General features: G+C 44.7%; 1 protein-coding gene across 5 annotated transcripts in view; it reads left to right on the forward strand.

Annotated features, from left to right (window-relative positions):
- Positions 1 to 17,500, forward strand: part of cnih3 (cornichon family AMPA receptor auxiliary protein 3) — a 78,599-nt gene that overhangs the window by 8,188 nt on the left and 52,911 nt on the right. For all 5 annotated transcript variants that reach the window (XR_013778782.1, XM_079339758.1, XM_079339756.1 and 2 more), the window contains exon 2: positions 14,882 to 14,950. Coding sequence is in view for 4 of the 5 variants with exons in the window: in XM_079339758.1 (XP_079195884.1) it covers positions 14,882 to 14,950 (69 nt within the window). In the remaining variant the exon portion in view is untranslated. The remainder of the gene's footprint in view (positions 1 to 14,881; positions 14,951 to 17,500) is intronic.

Genomic DNA, 17,500 nt, shown 5'->3' on the forward strand with positions numbered 1-17,500 from the left:
CCAGTCTGAGCCTGCCTGAGGAATCCTCCACCATTATATGCACGCTCCCTCATGGCCCTTAAGTGTCATTAAAGCTGGAGTGAGTCTCAGAGACCTCAGACGCCCCTCTGACAGAGCCAGAGGACTCACAGTGCTTCACATATGATATAGAGCTGAGTGCTGGCATTGAGGCAGGGCAGGACCTCACACATCATTGTTCTTTTTGTTCAGGCAGTTTGGCTGTTGTATGGTGGCCCTGAATCTAAATATTTCACCTGCTGCAAAATAGATTTGACAAAATCCAAGGCCTCAGCAACAGTTATTTCTGTTTACTTTAGGGAACTGTAGTGTTCACTTACCCTGCTCAAAGAACTGTGACCAACAGTGTGTGTGTGTGTGTGTGTGTGTTACAGACAGATTTTTACATTTTGTATTACTATGTATGTATATATATTTATCTCAGGAGGGCAATAATGTCAGGTCTGCGAGGACGTGGACAGATGTTTGGATACTGAACCATGTGGCTATGTTTGAAGCAGAGAGACATGTTGACAGAGAGACAGTAAAGAGACTGCTTCTAGAACAAATCGGAGGTTTACTTAGCGCACTTATCATTCAGCACGGTCACACCTGTACCATCTGTGTCGTGCAGCCTCGATGGTTTGACGAGTGTGACTGCTCTGTTTATGCTCAGGCACGTTGTACACGAGCACAAGCAAGTGGGCACAAGACACTGGCAGCCTTTATGATGGAGGAATCCAAAGGTGGAGAGTATTATCTGACTAAAATCACTCAAAAGAAGCCACAATCATGCTCAGAGTACGGCAATGGACATTTGCATGTTATGCTATCAGGTAAGGATCACTCTATAGCCATTCTTTTATGAACTCAAGTTCCTCTTCCATCTTCTGGTCACAGTTCTTCCAGCAGGGCAGTGAACAGAGTTCCCCATCTCTTAAAGAAGGTTGAAGTTTTGATTCAAACTTAAACTTAAAAAATCTCCAAAAAACAACAGAAATAAATAACATTTTAAATTAAAATAATCAATATGGCCAATATATGAAACATTTATTTTTACTACACTTTTTTGAGCACCTAATAAACCTAAAAATCACACCTGGCACAGTAGACTTTGAACTCTTCACATGTCCCTCTATCAGTAGACGAACTCTTAACAACAATGACACATGCTGTCATAAAAAGACTGCTGGCATTAGTGATGTCTTTGGTCTGTTCAGAATGACTAACATCAGTCTGTTCAAATGTTAAAGAGACTCGTGTTTGCTCCACGCTCTCGTCTCTCCTGTCATCTTTACCTGCTGACTTTTTAGGCTCTTTAATAAGTCGGACGTGTTGCTATATGCTCTAGTCCATTCACCATCCATACATCTACATCTCAAACATTAGGTTTGTAAAAAGTCCCCACAGGCTGTGTTTTTTAGCTCTGGCAGGCAGAGCTGCTTTTCAATAGAAATCTAATTCAGCATTTTTAGCTGACTCTCCTTTCTTTTGTCGCTGTGCTCACTGCACGCTCAACAGTTCAACGTTTGAAACAGTGCACTCTTCAATGTCACCTGCCCCTTACTGACTAAGTATTCAGCATTAAGGCGGGGCGGGACTTCTGATATCAGCTTTGTCAACAACAGTGGCGGAGGAGACGCGAGTGTGACTCAGCTCTTTGAGGGCTCCAGCTGTAGAGCTGCTGCAGATGTCAGGAAGTTCCTCCTTTACATCGTTTTCATGTCTTCTTTAGGATAAAGCTCATTCTTAGCACACAGAGCTAAAACACAGCTGACAGACATTATTGAGGAAAGCAGAAGTTAACTTTTGTTACCTAGCGACAATGAACACTCATGACCTCCATTTCAGGGCTTCCTGTGGCCGCAAGCCATACGCTGTAGTGTTCCCTTGTTCTGTATTCATGACCTGTGACCCAACAGGAAGCTCACTGCCCCATGTGACCACTGATAAATAAACTCAGGCTCTCCATGTCCGGCCGTTAAAACCAACGACTGAGATACAGAATACACATTGCTCAGGAAAAGGAGAGATCAGGGATGCTAACGGAGCTCAGTTCAGTCCTGCTAGTTTCAAACTGCTTTGAGTCCAAACCACTGTAGCCGCTCCTTTTTCAACATGCCTTTCATTTATTCACTTAAATTACCACACACAGAGCAAAGGCTAGTTTAAATAACACCAAGGCGACACTCCACATCGGGATTTCACACACACTTCAGGACGGATTTAGGAGAAGGAGCAGCTAAGCTAACGCTGCCTTTGGCGTGCCTTCCTATTTCTCAGCGTGACTTGCATCACACTGAGATTTTGACAAGTACAGGGCATTCACAGGTTTAACAGAGGTGTCGCGTGAATAATTGGTTCACACTGAACAGCCATAATGCTCCATCATCATCTGTTACTGTCTCCATGGTGTTCTGGTGATGGAGCAAATCAAAATGTTGTTATTTCTTGATCTTGTTGCCGCGTGCTGGAGGAAGGTTGGGAAAGAGGAATCACAAGATGGATAGATTTTAGGGATTTGTTTCCCGGAGACATGGGGTGGATTTAGATTGAGTCATTCATAAACTGTGGGAGAAAAGATAGAAGAGTCTTACATGGCCAGGCAATCCTTGAGTGCTAACTTGTTTTTTGGGTTTGGGACGTTTGCTGTCGGGGACGACTGGTGAAAAGCCCAGAGGAAAGGGACTGACAAAGTCACAGGAAGATAGATGAAAAGAGGATGAGGCTGAGTCTGCCCAATGAAAAGGGATGACAGGAGCTGCAGGAGTGATGGGATTGTGGTTCCAAAGGTGGGCAAAGGCCAGAGAGGCGAGAGATGTGTCTCACTGGTAGATCAGACCAGGACGGATGAATTACAGGAGCAACGTATGAAATGATGTGGAGACATGAAAAGGATGAAGAAGGCAGATGCAAAGCTGTGATGGGGAGAGATCAAAGAAGCACAGAGGTGATAGAAAATACACCTCAGTCTGTTTGAAGACGTGAGGATACAGAGTACTGAAGACAGGAGACAGGCCGGACAACATGAGCCACAAAGGAAGGAAGTGAAAACAGAGACCAGGGGGAAGATAATTAAAAAAAGAGACAAAAGAAGAAAAGCCGGCTGCGGTGGAGGACACTCAACGTTCCCCTCTAACTTCATCTGGATTATTCATGTCTTAATAACAGCCATGAAATAAAGATGAAGTACAATCTGCTTAGCCCTTAACATTCTTGTAACAACTGTGTTCAGTTGTGTCTGAAATGATTTACTCATTCAATATTTACTGGGCAGGTTTTTGTGGCTGTCATAGCAACCAACCGATCTAATCTGAGAGGTGTTCTGCAATCAACACAGTGAACAGTGACATGCTTACAAGCACACCGTTTTCCTGTTAAGGGTCATGAAAGTGTTCACATGCTCCGCAGAGTGCTGAGCCACTGGAATATTCCTGTGACATGATAATCAGAATATTCTGAATAAACCAAAGTCGTAGCGTCATGACAAGACGTCATCCGGGGTGAAAACAAATCCTTGGAAGTCGAATATTCAGGAACATATTCTGACTAACCAATATGTGTGTGGATACAAGCATGTGCCAGGGGTCTTATTCTGGGTTTTAATCACATAAAAATGAGCTCAGTCGGGTTAATAAGGTGTTTACATGACTCCTACTCAATCAGCATATTGACATTATTCTGATTAAATCAGGAACATGAGGTGCATGTTAACGAGTCACACAAACCGCTGTCTCAGTTTGGTCTTTACTTTTTAATGAGTAACATTTTATTTATGAAGGTGCTTCTGAGATGTGGGAAGACAGCAGCAAGAAACCTTTTCACACATGCACTTCAGATATATTCAAAACATTGTGTTTGTGTCAACACACATCTGTGTTCTTCAGTCAAACTCCGAGCTGACTTTAACGGCTGAATTCCACCTGATGCGTGTTCGGTCCGTCTCCACTCCGTCACTGTATGAGACGATTAAAACACCCGGATCATTTTCAAAATAAAACACTGTGTTTTGACAGTTTAGAACAACGATCCTATGAGCGTTTGTTGATGCGTTCTTGAGGGTTTGATACGTTTTTAGATGGTATCACGTGCATGATATCGAGTCTTGTGACTCTGCTATGTTCACATTGATGAAATGAACCAGACTTTGGGGTCTGGGATCTGGGCCCGGGTCCCTACTTTGAAACCAAGTCTTGCCCACACCAGAGGGGAAAACAGTTTGTCGTTTATGATCGTCTTCCATCAAGGTGCAGAACAAAAGCTCTTTGTGGTGGGACGTACCACCATCAGAGTAATGATCTTTTATAACATAAAGTAAGATGTGAGGCCTCATCAGGAAGAACATTTATTTATTTTATTTTTTATTTTACAGGGACAATAGACATTAAAAAAACATTTCTGTTAATACACCAGAGTTTGCCAAAAGGCTAATTTTCATCTGTTGTCCCTGGACAGATTTGATTAAAGGCTCCCTGGAAAAAGAATATCCTAATACCAAGAAGAATATGTTTAGGTCTAGCTTTGGTGCCATTTTTAGTCTTCAGTGAACCTAACGAGCGTGTCTTTGGACTGTGGTACAGGAGAGAATCCACTCGTGCACGGGGAGAAGATCACACAACAAACTGCACACAAAGAGGCTCCTTTCTGACTGGGATTCAAACCAGGAACCTAACCACTCCACCACCGTGCAGCCTCTGTTTCACCCTTGAGTTTGTGATGCTTCCCTGAACTGTGCAAAATAAGAACAAGCTGATTCTCAAGGTGCCGCAGTAAGACATCGGGGGAAGAAATGCATAGGTGATATCATTGATTGCAATCTCAATGAAGCAAACAGTCAACAGGGCTTTCTGGCACCAGGCACTGGAGGCTATAATGGAGGTGGCGCTCAGTATATAGCCGGGTTGTTTCAGCATCGATCCCTGTTCATTAACCCCTGCTGGCTCCTCATCCATCATTGTGACTACGACTGTTTCCATTGTTTCACGGCACGAACAATGGAGGATTACACAGGCCATCCCCGGTCTCCCTCTGTTTCCTTTCCTCTCATTCCAACTCCACAAGGTTCTTCATACTTACGAGCTCAGTCAGGTGGTGATGTCACAAAAGCTTGGTTACAGTTTTACAGAGGTTACTTCGCACTTCGTCTCATTAAAGACGATCACGATTAAAAAGCGTGTGTGTGTGTGTGTGTTTGGGCACACTTCTCTGAGTAAAGTGGTTTTAATTGACAAGTTGAAGCCTGAGGATTCAGGCATTAAGAAGCGGCTGAAGTTGTGATAACAGAAGGTGTCAGCGGTAAACGGACAAAAGGAAAAGCAGCAGCAATAATAATCAGACTGCTTTGAATTAAAACAGTTTTTATAGCTTGTGGCTTTATTTCAATCAGGAGAGACTGATGTAAGAGATAACAAAGATTTATTGAACAGTTTAGGAGAAGATAAATGTGCAACGAATCGTGGATGACTTCATGCACTCAGAGGCACCCTGATGGATTCTAGACCCTGGTGGTGGTGGTGATACCCCCTGATGGAGTCTAGACCCTGGTGATGGTGGTGATACCCCCTGATGGAGTCTAGACCCTGGTGATGGTGGTGATACCCCCCTGATGGAGTCTAGACCCTGGTGATGGTGGTGATACCCCCTGATGGAGTCTAGACCCTGGTGATGGTGGTGATACCCCCTGATGGAGTCTAGACCCTGGTGATGGTGGTGATACCCCCGATGGAGTCTAGACCCTGTTAATGGTGGTGATACCCCCCTGATGGAGTCTAGACCCTGTTAATGGTGGTGATACCCCCTGATGGAGTCTAGACCCTGTTAATGGTGGTGATACCCCCTGATGGATTCTAGACCCTGGTGGTGGTGGTGATACCCCCTTGATGAAGTCTAGACCCTGGTGGTGGTGATACCCCCTGATGGATTCTAGACCCTGGTGGTGGTGGTGATACCCCCTTGATGGAGTCTAGATCCTGGTGGTGGTGGTGATACCCCCCTGATGGAGTCTAGACCCTGGTGATGGTGGTGATACCCCCTGATGGATTCTAGACCCTGGTGGTGGTGGTGATACCCCCTGATGGAGTCTAGACCCTGGTGGTGGTGGTGATACCCCCTGATGGAGTCTAGACCCTGTTAATGGTGGTGATACCCCCTGATGGAGTCTAGACCCTGGTGGTGGTGGTGGTGATACCCCCTGATGGAGTCTAGACCCTGTTAATGGTGGTGATACCCCCTGATGGAGTCTAGACCCTGGTGATGGTGATGATACCCCCTGATGGAGTCTAGACCCTGGTGATGGTGGTGATACCCCCCTGATGGAGTCTAGACCCTGGTGATGGTGGTGATACCCCCTGATGGAGTCTAGACCCTGGTGATGGTGGTGATACCCCTTGATGGAGTCTAGACCCTGGTGATGGTGGTGATACCCCCTGATGGAGTCTAGACCCTGGTGATGGTGGTGATACCCCCTGATGGAGTCTAGACCCCATTAAATCAGAGGCTATCCAGTAAAGTGTACTTAGTAAGACAGATATGAAGCACAGAGACACAGAATGCACAAAGTATCAGAATACAATATAACAGGAAACATGAGACGTTTGTAGACGGGTTGAAGAGAAGGAGAATATGCTGGCTGATGGTTCGTCTCTTTGTTTGAGGCACACAGGACTTTTTTCTCCAAGCCTCCTGGTGAGGAAAAAATAAAAGCCAAACATGAAGTAAAGTTAACCTGTTTCTCCTGATTGAGCATCGCTGATGTCAAGGAAACATTCATTGTAATCAGAACCTTTTCTGTTAGTTCAGTTTTTCTGAATAATATTATTTCAGTTTGATCAGCTGACACCTGACATTCGTCACCTTCAGTGTAGTGCGAGTGTGGATTATACATTGAGAGCACTGGGACGTTTCCCTGAGGGTCTATTTAACCTTTGAGAGACGTCAATGTTAACAGCTAGAATGATTGAATAGACCTCTGAATGCACGCATCATCATATGCGAGTGTGACTCTTATGGTTGTTTTGTTTTCTGCTTCATGAGTTGCTGTAGTGTCCTCACTGCTGCAAAAACATAACACCACTGGCTCCCTGGTGAGACACATACAGTAATTAACCACATACAAGTTGCTTCTATACTGACACTTCACTTGTTACTTTTGAAAGTCAGTGGTTAATGTGAGGGGCCGTATGGTGGTGCAGGGATGCTCTCATCGAGGAGGTTCCCACTTTTTATTCCGTGTTTAGACGAGGTGGAAAATCTTTGGGTGGAAATCTGCGTGCACACTGAGACACAAAATGTATGGCATTTAATGATGTATGCATACCAGGTGGTACTGTAAACACTGTCACACAACACCACCAAGAACGTGTGCATACGTTGAAACTTAACTCGGCTTAATTACTGAAAACACTCCTGGACAGAAACGATTTTTCTGTAGTGGATGTGACGTCAACGCGTTAGCTCAGAGCACACTTTTGTCTTTTCAACCCTTTAGATGGGAACATGACGGTGAAGCGTTTTTAAGATTTCCACTCTGGAAGGTGGAATGGGGCTAACAGACTGCCTGTGTGTAGGTTTAAACATTTTCTCTCTGTAATGTTAAAAAAGCTGCTTGAATCAATGTTTCCATGAAACTCCTGCTACTGATATTAAAAAAAAGGCAAATAGTGACCTGCAGCAATTTCTCAGCAGCACCATGTCTCTGGCCAATGGGAGAGCCTGAAAAAGCACGTGTTGTTGGTTTCTGACAGGCGTGAGTGCCTTTGAGAGAGCCTGCCAGCTGAATCATGCGAAGAATGCTGATGCAAAACATTTCTGGAAGGAAGGGATTTGTTTCATTTGATCTCGTCACAGTGAAGAAGAAGGTTTACTGTGCCAGCAGTGTTTATTAGCATCCGAGTGGCTGCCTTCTCCAGCTGTCTCGCCCTGCCAAGGTGTTCAGCATAGATACAGGCCAACACTGACAGGAGCATGTTAGCAGTGAACATGCAAGCCAACTCTGAGCACATGGACAAACACTGACCTCTTGGGATTCTGCTGGAGTGGGGATAGATGGTTTTTTTATGTTTCACCAACAGTCCCAGTGTCCTCGGTTTGCAGGAGTATTTATTTTGCTCTCATTCAGGAAATAAAAACATGAGCAGTCCATCCTTCGCTGAGCAAGGATCTTTGCACCAGGCTTTGTACACATTGGTTCATCTTATGGCTTTCTTAAATGTTTAGACATATTTATATTAAACATAAATCACAAGCTATTAGACTAATGAAGGCTTGCTCAATCCAGACCTGGTCCTGGTCTTGGTTAGCTTGGTGCTGTGAGATAAGATGACATGTCAATGCTCCTTGTGGGGGAAGCGTTAGCACACATTTGTTTTGAGGTGTTGCATCAGGTCCCTCTGTTAATGCTGAGAAACCAGCAGACCAGCACCCTTCACACATCAGCTTCATATACTGCATATTAGACCGTGTGTTTGCAGCCCGCTACATGACATCTTAAATTGTGTATCAAAGGTTAGCTCGAAATGTTTGTGTAGAAACGTAACCCTTATTGAGTGGGCTTAAAACCCTGTGAATAATTGAGACAAGACCTAAATAATTAAAGTGGGCTTTGTAGTGTTTCACATTGAAGTGGAAGATTCTCTGATTGCTGTTGTTGTTTTTAACCTCGTGTGTTTTCCAAATGAATGCCTTGAAGGCCACATGGAGAGTGAAGCATGTACGTGCTTACAGCCTGTACTGAAGGCTGTAAACAAGGAGCACACGTTTACATCCACACAGCACAATGCAACTCAGGCAGCGTCCACATTTGTCTTAGCCTCTTCTCCTATGCTAACACACACGAGACAAGGTGTTCGTCCCCGAGCAGTCTTCACTGAAACACGCTGCTCGTGTCCCAGAGAGACGAAGACGGTGCCGGTTTGTTTTCCGCCTGTGCCAGCCAAACTTGACTTCAAAGCAGTCTGTCAAAGGCAGCTCACACATTTCAAACACCAACCCAAATCCCTCGACCAGCAGATATTAAGAGTACGAATCAGTCTTAGTTTTTCAGTCTGATGTCCAGCGGTTAAACATCTCTCTGATCAGGACCAACTGAAGAATAAGAAACAACACAAGTGAGGGGAGAAGACCGAGAGTTAGAGTGTGAGCATCGCCCATAAACTCTACATGTTTCAGCCAACCATGAAGACATGAATTATTTGTGTTTGTTTAAGGGTTTCATTGGGTTACTTGTTTTAAGATTGGGCTCTACATAATAACACATTGATCAGTGGTTCATGATATATTGTTGATTGTTTTGGGTTGTAGGTTTTAATGAGGTGTAAGTATGGCCCTGTCAGATCTGAGGCGTAACACCAGACCTCTTTCAAAGGAACAACAACCTCTTCACTGACTGATTATATCGAAAGAGTCCTGGACCAGGAACTGCCAAAGCATCAGTAGCTTAACTTTCCACAGATGAAACATGGGTGAGTGTTTTGATAAGACGAGGTGAGCCGAGGGAAGCGGGGTGGCTCCTCTTGATACCCCGTGTCATTTCAAGTCATTCTCCTTCATGTGCGATTCAAAACAAAAACTCAAAGGAGGCAAACTAACGCTCTCCATCGGCTTCTCCCAGAGGGGGAAGTCTTTTCTCACATTTAGTTGTAGCTGCGTCTCTGGTCTTAGAAGTTTCCATCATCTTCTGTAAAAAAAAAGAAGAAAAAAAAGCACCCTCGTGACTTTTTTTTGTTCAAGCGGGGCTTCACTTTACTAAAGAGCACAGTGACAGGTTGGCGAGCTCTTGACCCCACGTGTGTGCTGATTGATTCACACATGACTCAGGCGATGGTGACAGCCTTCTCCTACCACTGGATGAAAACCAGCTGTTAGAAAGGTCAAACTGGAGCCAATCAAATTTGGGATATCATCTCAAAAAATCAGGTTGAAGTAAGATTTAAAAGTCAAGAGAGTCAAGTTGAATCAACATGATCCTTTGAAGCAGTGTCACAAGGTTCAAAACCTTTAGTTTGATCTGCAATAATAAGATCGACACATTCTTTATCCTTTTTATTTTTTGTCTACATTGCACCGTGGGGAGGGAGGAAACGTAATTTCAATTCCACTGTATGTCTGACATATTTTGGAATTGACAATAAAGTAAACCTTGAACTTTGAACCTTGAACCTTGTTGAATCTTCACATTTCAGCTTTGAGTGCTTTGAGTACAGACACTCAGAAATCCAATCTATAATATTCTTGTTACAGTATGTGGTGCACATGTATGCATAGGAGAGATATTTCTGTTGCACTGTGTGTGTGTGTGTGTGTGTGTGTGTCTCAGTCCCCCATGAGGAGTAGCCTGGGGGAGGTTAACACAGTAACAGAGTGAGGCAATGAGCCAGGATCACTGTTGGGATCCACTGGGAAATAACATGTAAAAAGCTGGCTGTCAGTGCGGGGGCGAGCCCAGGGAAATAATCAGGGGTTGGTGTGAACCTCTGCCGTCTCTCTGATCTTAATTCCCTATTCTGGGATAACACACATGTGAAGAGGCGCTTCACTGATTCCTCCGTTTCTCCATCTTAGGAGGATCAACACATGTCTGACATTTTCTTAAAAAACAAAAAATAACCTTCTTTTTTTTCAATCTCTCTCTCTCTCTCTCACACACATACACACACACACACACACACACACACACACACACACACACTGCTGCCTTCACATCATAGTGTGCACGATGTGTAGCCACACAGTGTGGCTCAGATGGAGATCATTTGACGAACACACTCGTATCACTTCCTGCGGTGACTCCCTCATTTTGTCACACTGCTGCCTCCTGAGGCCTCAAACTCTGACATCTGTCTTTGTAGGCCAACTGCCTCCAAAGCCTCCAAGTGCAACACCACTGGAACGGCTGCGACTTCTCGCCTCCATTCATCATGTCTTGACATGATGACAGACCGGTCCAGACGAAGCCCAGCAGTCAGCGAGCGGATTATTTTAAAGATCGTTTTATTACTCTTTCAGTAATAATCGATTATTTCACATGACTTGATCAGTGTAATGATTCACACACTCTATTTTGCTGCCACCCTGACACAGAGCTCCTGGATGTTTGTTTATTGTCGTACTTGTTGATACGCCAGATGAATTCTTCAGTCTGTAAACGACCATCAATTCAGCAGAGAAAAATCAAGACGGACACCGATTCAACATGAAAACATCCGCTTTATTTTCAGAGTAAAACACTCAGTTTTGATGGTTCCTAAAAAACATCTGTATTGTTTGTTTCTGTGTTGTTTGGATTATATGATAACATGTCGTATGATCACGACTGAAGACTCTGATGAATCAGAGACTGAGTTTGTTTAAGTACCGCAGGACTTCCTGACTCTACTCTCGCCGTGCTGCGGAGAACGCGGCCGGTGCAGGGAGCCGTTCCGTACCGGAGCGGACGGAGAACGCGGCCGGTGCAGGGAGCCGTTCCGTACCGGAGCGGACGGAGAACGCGGCCGGTGCAGGGAGCCGTTCTGCAGCGGAGCGGACGGAGAACGCGGCCGGTGCAGGGAGCTGTTCTGCACCGGAGCGGACACACAATGCACACGGATGTGTTGGAATTGATGAGTAAAAAACTCCCACACTTTTAAAGACCACGTTTGGGATTTTTTGCTTCTTGTTGCTTGCGCTGTTGTGTGAATTCTTCTTCTTCCATTTTAAACGTGTCTTTGGCGACAAGCTTTCTGGTGCATTACTGCGGGAGTGTGGGACAGTCTCGTTTTTTGGGACGAAGCGTCGATGGAGTCGACGACATAAATTCGTCAACATGAACAATTTGCGTCGACGCGTCATCCCAGCTCTAATCCCAGCGCTCTCTTCATCACACTGCAGTCTCCAAACACTCACAGACTCTCACACTCTGAGGCGTGTGTGTGTGAGGGCTCAGGGCTGTCCCATTGTCCAGCCATCAAGTGCATTATGGCCCTGATGTGGACAGTTCAATGCTAAATTCGGCCCCGTCTGTGAGTCTGCAGATCTGCAGACTTTCCTGAGGGACTAGTTGAAGGGTAAATGGACAGCTCTTTTTAGGGCCTTGTACCTCATGACATTTCAACATTCATACCCAATCAGAGCTAAGTCTTGTGTTTACTGACCTGAACATCGATCTCCAAAATGCAAGGCAGAGGGAAAGTGTGACTCACATGCATCACTGAAGTCTTTAGGGAACTTGTGAAAATATGACATTGATGTGATAACTGTCATGTTTATCTGACAAAGATCTTAAAGAGCTAGCCTCTAGCTAAAGTACAGCTGCAGCTCAGAAGTGTTTTCAGTCTAGTCATGTATATCACACGCACTGGAGCCAGGGAAGGACTGTTTGTCTGTTTTGCAGCAAAGTCACATCATAACAACCATTAAACTAATGTTACATGGGTAAATGGATTTATATGCATGATTTGAATCGTATGAGGTTCCTCACAATAAAGACAACAAGTCCACTATTGATCTGCTTAATATCCAGCTGTGGCTCAGACGTCGACCACTGAAGGATGTATATGGAGCCAGAACAGTCTCATCATGAATCAATGTATGAAAAAAGAGTTGTATATAAATATAAACAAATGCATTTTCAATGCACACACAAATGTGTCTCAATCCATCTATAAATACAAAGAACATAAAGAAAAAATAAGGTTTGTTAAAAATACATTTTTGGAAGTTTTTACGTTTATATATGAATTGTCAGATGGACATTTGTCTCGGTGCTTTTAATTTGTAAACCTCCCTGCTTTTGTGTGCAGAGTTTTGAGGCTCATCTCGCGTCAGTCCGATCCACAAATGTCTTTTTTCTTAAAGGGGGTCGTCTGCAGCCAATCAGATGTCTTACTCCTTTACAGCCAATCACGAGTGCCACCCTCCAGGTTTTTTTGAACTGACATCATTGTAGTGGTCAATCCTGATTTTCGCTGCCGCCGAGGAGACGGGAAAGACATATATCTATAGGAAAGACCCTACACATAATATATGTCGAGGGTTAGGGTAGGATCTGGTTTTCCCCATATAGGGTGAGAAAGATGGACGCAAGCAGCATGTTCACCACCGTTTCCCTTCGTTACTCACTCACAGTTCTGTTCTAATCTTCTAATGATTTAAAGGACTTTGACTCTGCAGGTCAGGACTACACATTCACACACTGATGGTAGAGGCTGCTGCAGAGTAAAGAGTCCATCAGAATAAGATAATCCCTTCATACACATTCATCAGTCGACTAAGCAGCGGGAGTAACTTAGTGTTGAAGACGATGAGAGGTGATGCCCTCATTAGTTTGATTTGTCTGTGTGTTCAGTGGCATAATGAGAGGAGTTTCATCAGCCTGTCGGAGTTCAGTCTAATTAAGAATACAGAGTGAAATCCAGCCTTTAAAGAGCAGCACAGCAGCCTGCAGGCACACCTGACTGATGAAGACAATGATTGGTTTGATTCAGGTCTCTTCGTTAACACACCCCGTCTATTATCAAGTGACTGTCCCTCCTCCCTGCATCACCCTTCGCCCCCCTGATACACATGTACCGACCCAGATCTGCTGTTCCCTACGAACGTGCACCAGAACCAGCCTCCATCAGGTACAAACGCTCTGCCCTGCTGTGTTCACTGTGTTGGCGACTGATGCTGCAGCTACACTGAAACATGTTCCACCCAAAGTGTTTGGGCAGCAGTTTGTAAGAGTTTTAAAAAACGTCCTCTTAAAATCAAACTAAACTGTTGTCACCCAATATTTTCCTTTTCCCATAAAAAGAAAAACCAACCGTGTTAGCGCCTCTATTGGTGCTTCTTGGCTACGACTGTCATGTGAGATAAAAAAAAAACGGCCATGTGTTTTTGAAGCAGGGTTAGGATCTCTCTATGTTTTGTTTCCTGCAAAGGAAGAAAACACGACTAATACAATCACAGGACAAGATCAACTAGGAGATGAAACAAATCTGACTCGTCTTCTCGAGGGTGCACCAACAGGACTCCTTCATATTGTTTTCATGACTGTCTGTTGTTCCCTTTAAAACCAACCATCGGTACGTTTTTAGAGCCCGATCGATTCATCGGCCTGCCAACAATGACAGTCAAATCACACTGTCAGTTCTCTGTCACCAGCAGAGGGCGCTGTATGCATCATCACTCTGCAGAGTGTCAGGTTGAGTGACCAAGTGTTTGATCACTGAAGTGATCAGACTCCTTTTGGTGTCTCTACAGATCAAACATAGATGTCAGCCTCAAACCTTCACTAAATGATGCTTTCAATAAGAACTATGCTCCAGCGCTCCTGAGTCACGTTAGTGAGCCAGACTGTCGCTGCAGGTGATTAAAGGGTGCCACATGTTGCACATGTCTTCACATGGGGGGGGGTGTAGGGTTGGACTCTTGAGGCTCACACCGATCTTTCTATATATGATGTGTTTAGATCGACACACACACACACACACACACACACACACACACACACACACACACACACACACTGATAATTACTCAAATCAAAGAGTTATAACGAGGACAAGAAAGAACCTGCGTTTGTACACGCATCACCTCTTCACTCTGGAGAGTGATGACGTTTGTTGTAATCCATGTGGCGCCCTCTGCTGGTGACAGAGAACTGCTGGTTTTAGACACAGAACTCAAACAATATTTGACTGGTAAATAAATGAGCTAATATAATGTGCAGGCAGATTGATGGCTCTTTGTAAAACGATGTCCTGGGATTCAAGACAAGAACAAACAGAGCCAGCAGATGTTACTGTGCTTGAATGGGTTATTATGAAGAATGCAGATTAACCTGATGAATCTCTGACTTTAACACAGCAGATTATTGACAGAATATTCAGTGCTTTCTACTCACCGCTTGTTTTCCTCTCTCTCACAGATAACAGCGTTTGATGAGCTCCAGGCGGACTTCAAGGTGCCGATCGATCAGGGCAATCCTCTCCATGCGGTAGGTTTTTCTCTCTGCACTATTCATCCAATACAAACATTTTCTTTCTGTCCTCCTTTACGTTTTCATCTCATTGTTTAGGTGCAGAATGCAGTCGTCTGTTGATACTGAGAAAAGCAATTTTCACTTTAGTTCATAGCTCTGCAGCAGGAGATTCTTCATCTCATCTTTCACCCTGTGTGTGTGTGTGTGTGTGTGTGTGTGTGTGTGTGTGTGTGTGTGTGTGTGTGTGTGTGTGTCTTTCTCTCCTCTCCTAACTTCTTGGCTCAGGAGTAGAGGAGGCTTGTATGATCTGTGTTTGTCATGTGGCCCGACGGTCTCTGACTGTCTCGTGTCCAGCTCTACTGTTATACCTCTTACACATGCTTTCATACTTTACACACACACATACACAGGCTTTCATACTTTACACACACACATACACATGCTTTCATACTTTACACACACACATACACAGGCTTTCATACTTTACACACACACATACACATGCTTTCATACTTTACACACACACATACACAGGCTTTCATACTTTACACACACACATACACAGGCTTTCATACTTTACACACACACATACACATGCTTTCATACTTTACACACACACATACACAGGCTTTCATACTTTACACACACACATACACATGCTTTCATACTTTACACACACACATACACATGCTTTCATACTTTACACACACACATACACATGCTTTCATACTTTACACACACACATACACATGCTTTCATACTTTACACACACACATACACAGGCTTTATACTGCAGATGGCATTAACTGAACTGAAGTGAACACACTCAGTGCAGACAAATCTAGATGAGAAGGTTTCTGTCAGCGTGCAGAAGAACATGAAACCAGGCTGCTCTGCGTGTTGAGGATGATGCTTGATATTGTTGGATATCATAGTCTGGCTGTATTGCCCATATCAGCAGTCGTAGCTGTGTGCAGGAAGAATAGGCTGTGTTCAGACTGACACCGGCATCGTTTGTATCCACTCTGCAGCTCACACAAAATGATGTGTAAACATTTTCCATCACAGGTTCACACACTGGATTACACACATCTCCTCCTCTCTCCCAGGCTCTCTGCTAAAGCTGCACATGTTGCATGTGAATGAAAGCATGTTGATAATCAGTGCATTATGAAAGAGACCAGGCCAGGTCTCCATTACACACACCTCACCTGGCTCCAGATCTTCATGCACACTCGGCACAGGAAGTGACGAGTGGAGAAACGTGAAGTTTAGCAGCAGCCCCCTCTGATGGAGTCCAGCCCCTTCCCCTCGACTCTTTACCGTCAGCTCTTCATCATGCTTGGTAGAACAGAGTTTGGAGGTGACTTTGACTACCTAACCATGAAGTATTGACCTCTACACATGAGAGGAAGAAAGAAAACCGGATCAAAATACAGCCCGGGTCAAAGAGGTCGGAGACAGAGACAGAAATGAAGAGCAGTGGACGGATGAGGCTCAGGCCCGGGTCTGAACTTGAACATGTAGTATTGTTGACGGCTCACTTGAAGACGGTTTTCTTTGTAACTGGGACGTGTTAGAGAGAACGCCGACAAACAACAAGCAGCTGAGAAGTTCTTTACTGTGTGGGAGGTCCGAGCAGTGAGCGCGGGGCTCCTGGTGTCTGGTGGGGTCTTCAGAGTCTGAGGTCCAGGTCTTGGGACGGGGCGTTGGAACATTAAAGGCTCTGGACACTTTCAAAGACGAGACAAACAGAGTGACGACAGCCTGGTGCCTCTCTCTCTCTGAGTGATGCTGCTTCATGTTTGCTCGGTCTTTGTGTAGTGTCAACATGAGGATACTTATCATTCATTTCGTCCTGTTGAGTCTGACAGAAATGTCTCATGGCGGTAGAATTAGAGTCCTGAGTTTATTTGGGGGAAAACGATGAAAAACTGAAACTGGGCCTTTACTCTCCATGATAGGATGCACGTGTGTATGTCAGCCTGTGTGTGTGTGTGTAGCATGTTCAATATAAGAGGATCATTCTCCTCTGGGCCACAGGACATGCTTCTCGTCTCAGTTACTGCTGCGTGTTGTCTTCCTGCCTCTCTCTCTTAAACACAGGCAGTCTAATTAGCGGTTTGTGTCAGCTTGTTCCCTCGAGGGACGAACCTCACATTGTGGACGCTTCACAGACACAGACACAATGTCCCCGCTCTCATCAACACGTGATTCTTGTTGGTGGCATCCTGGGCGTTTTAGGTGTGATGAGAGTGAGGATGGTGGTTTGGACTGAACTGCTGCTGCTGGCGAGGGCGGTGACAGGAAGTGTGTTTTCTGAAGCCTGGGAATATCATGATATCATGTTGTTGTACTCAAGTCGTCTCAGTCTGGAGACATTTCTATAAGGCCTCAGTCTCTTCTCACTCTGGATGTTTCGCTCGTCAGTCTGCAGTAAGTGTTCAGTGACCCTGTACTCGTAAGTGCTGCTAGGATCCTGCTTTAGAGTCCATGTGGCTCAGAAGACCGGCCCACATGTTTGCAGGTTTTGTCCTATCGTCACCCACGTGTCCACCTCTGTCT

The sequence above is a fragment of the Symphodus melops genome, assembly GCF_947650265.1.
Source record: "Symphodus melops genome assembly, chromosome: 1".
In the NCBI taxonomy this organism is placed as follows: Eukaryota; Metazoa; Chordata; class Actinopteri; order Labriformes; family Labridae; genus Symphodus; species Symphodus melops.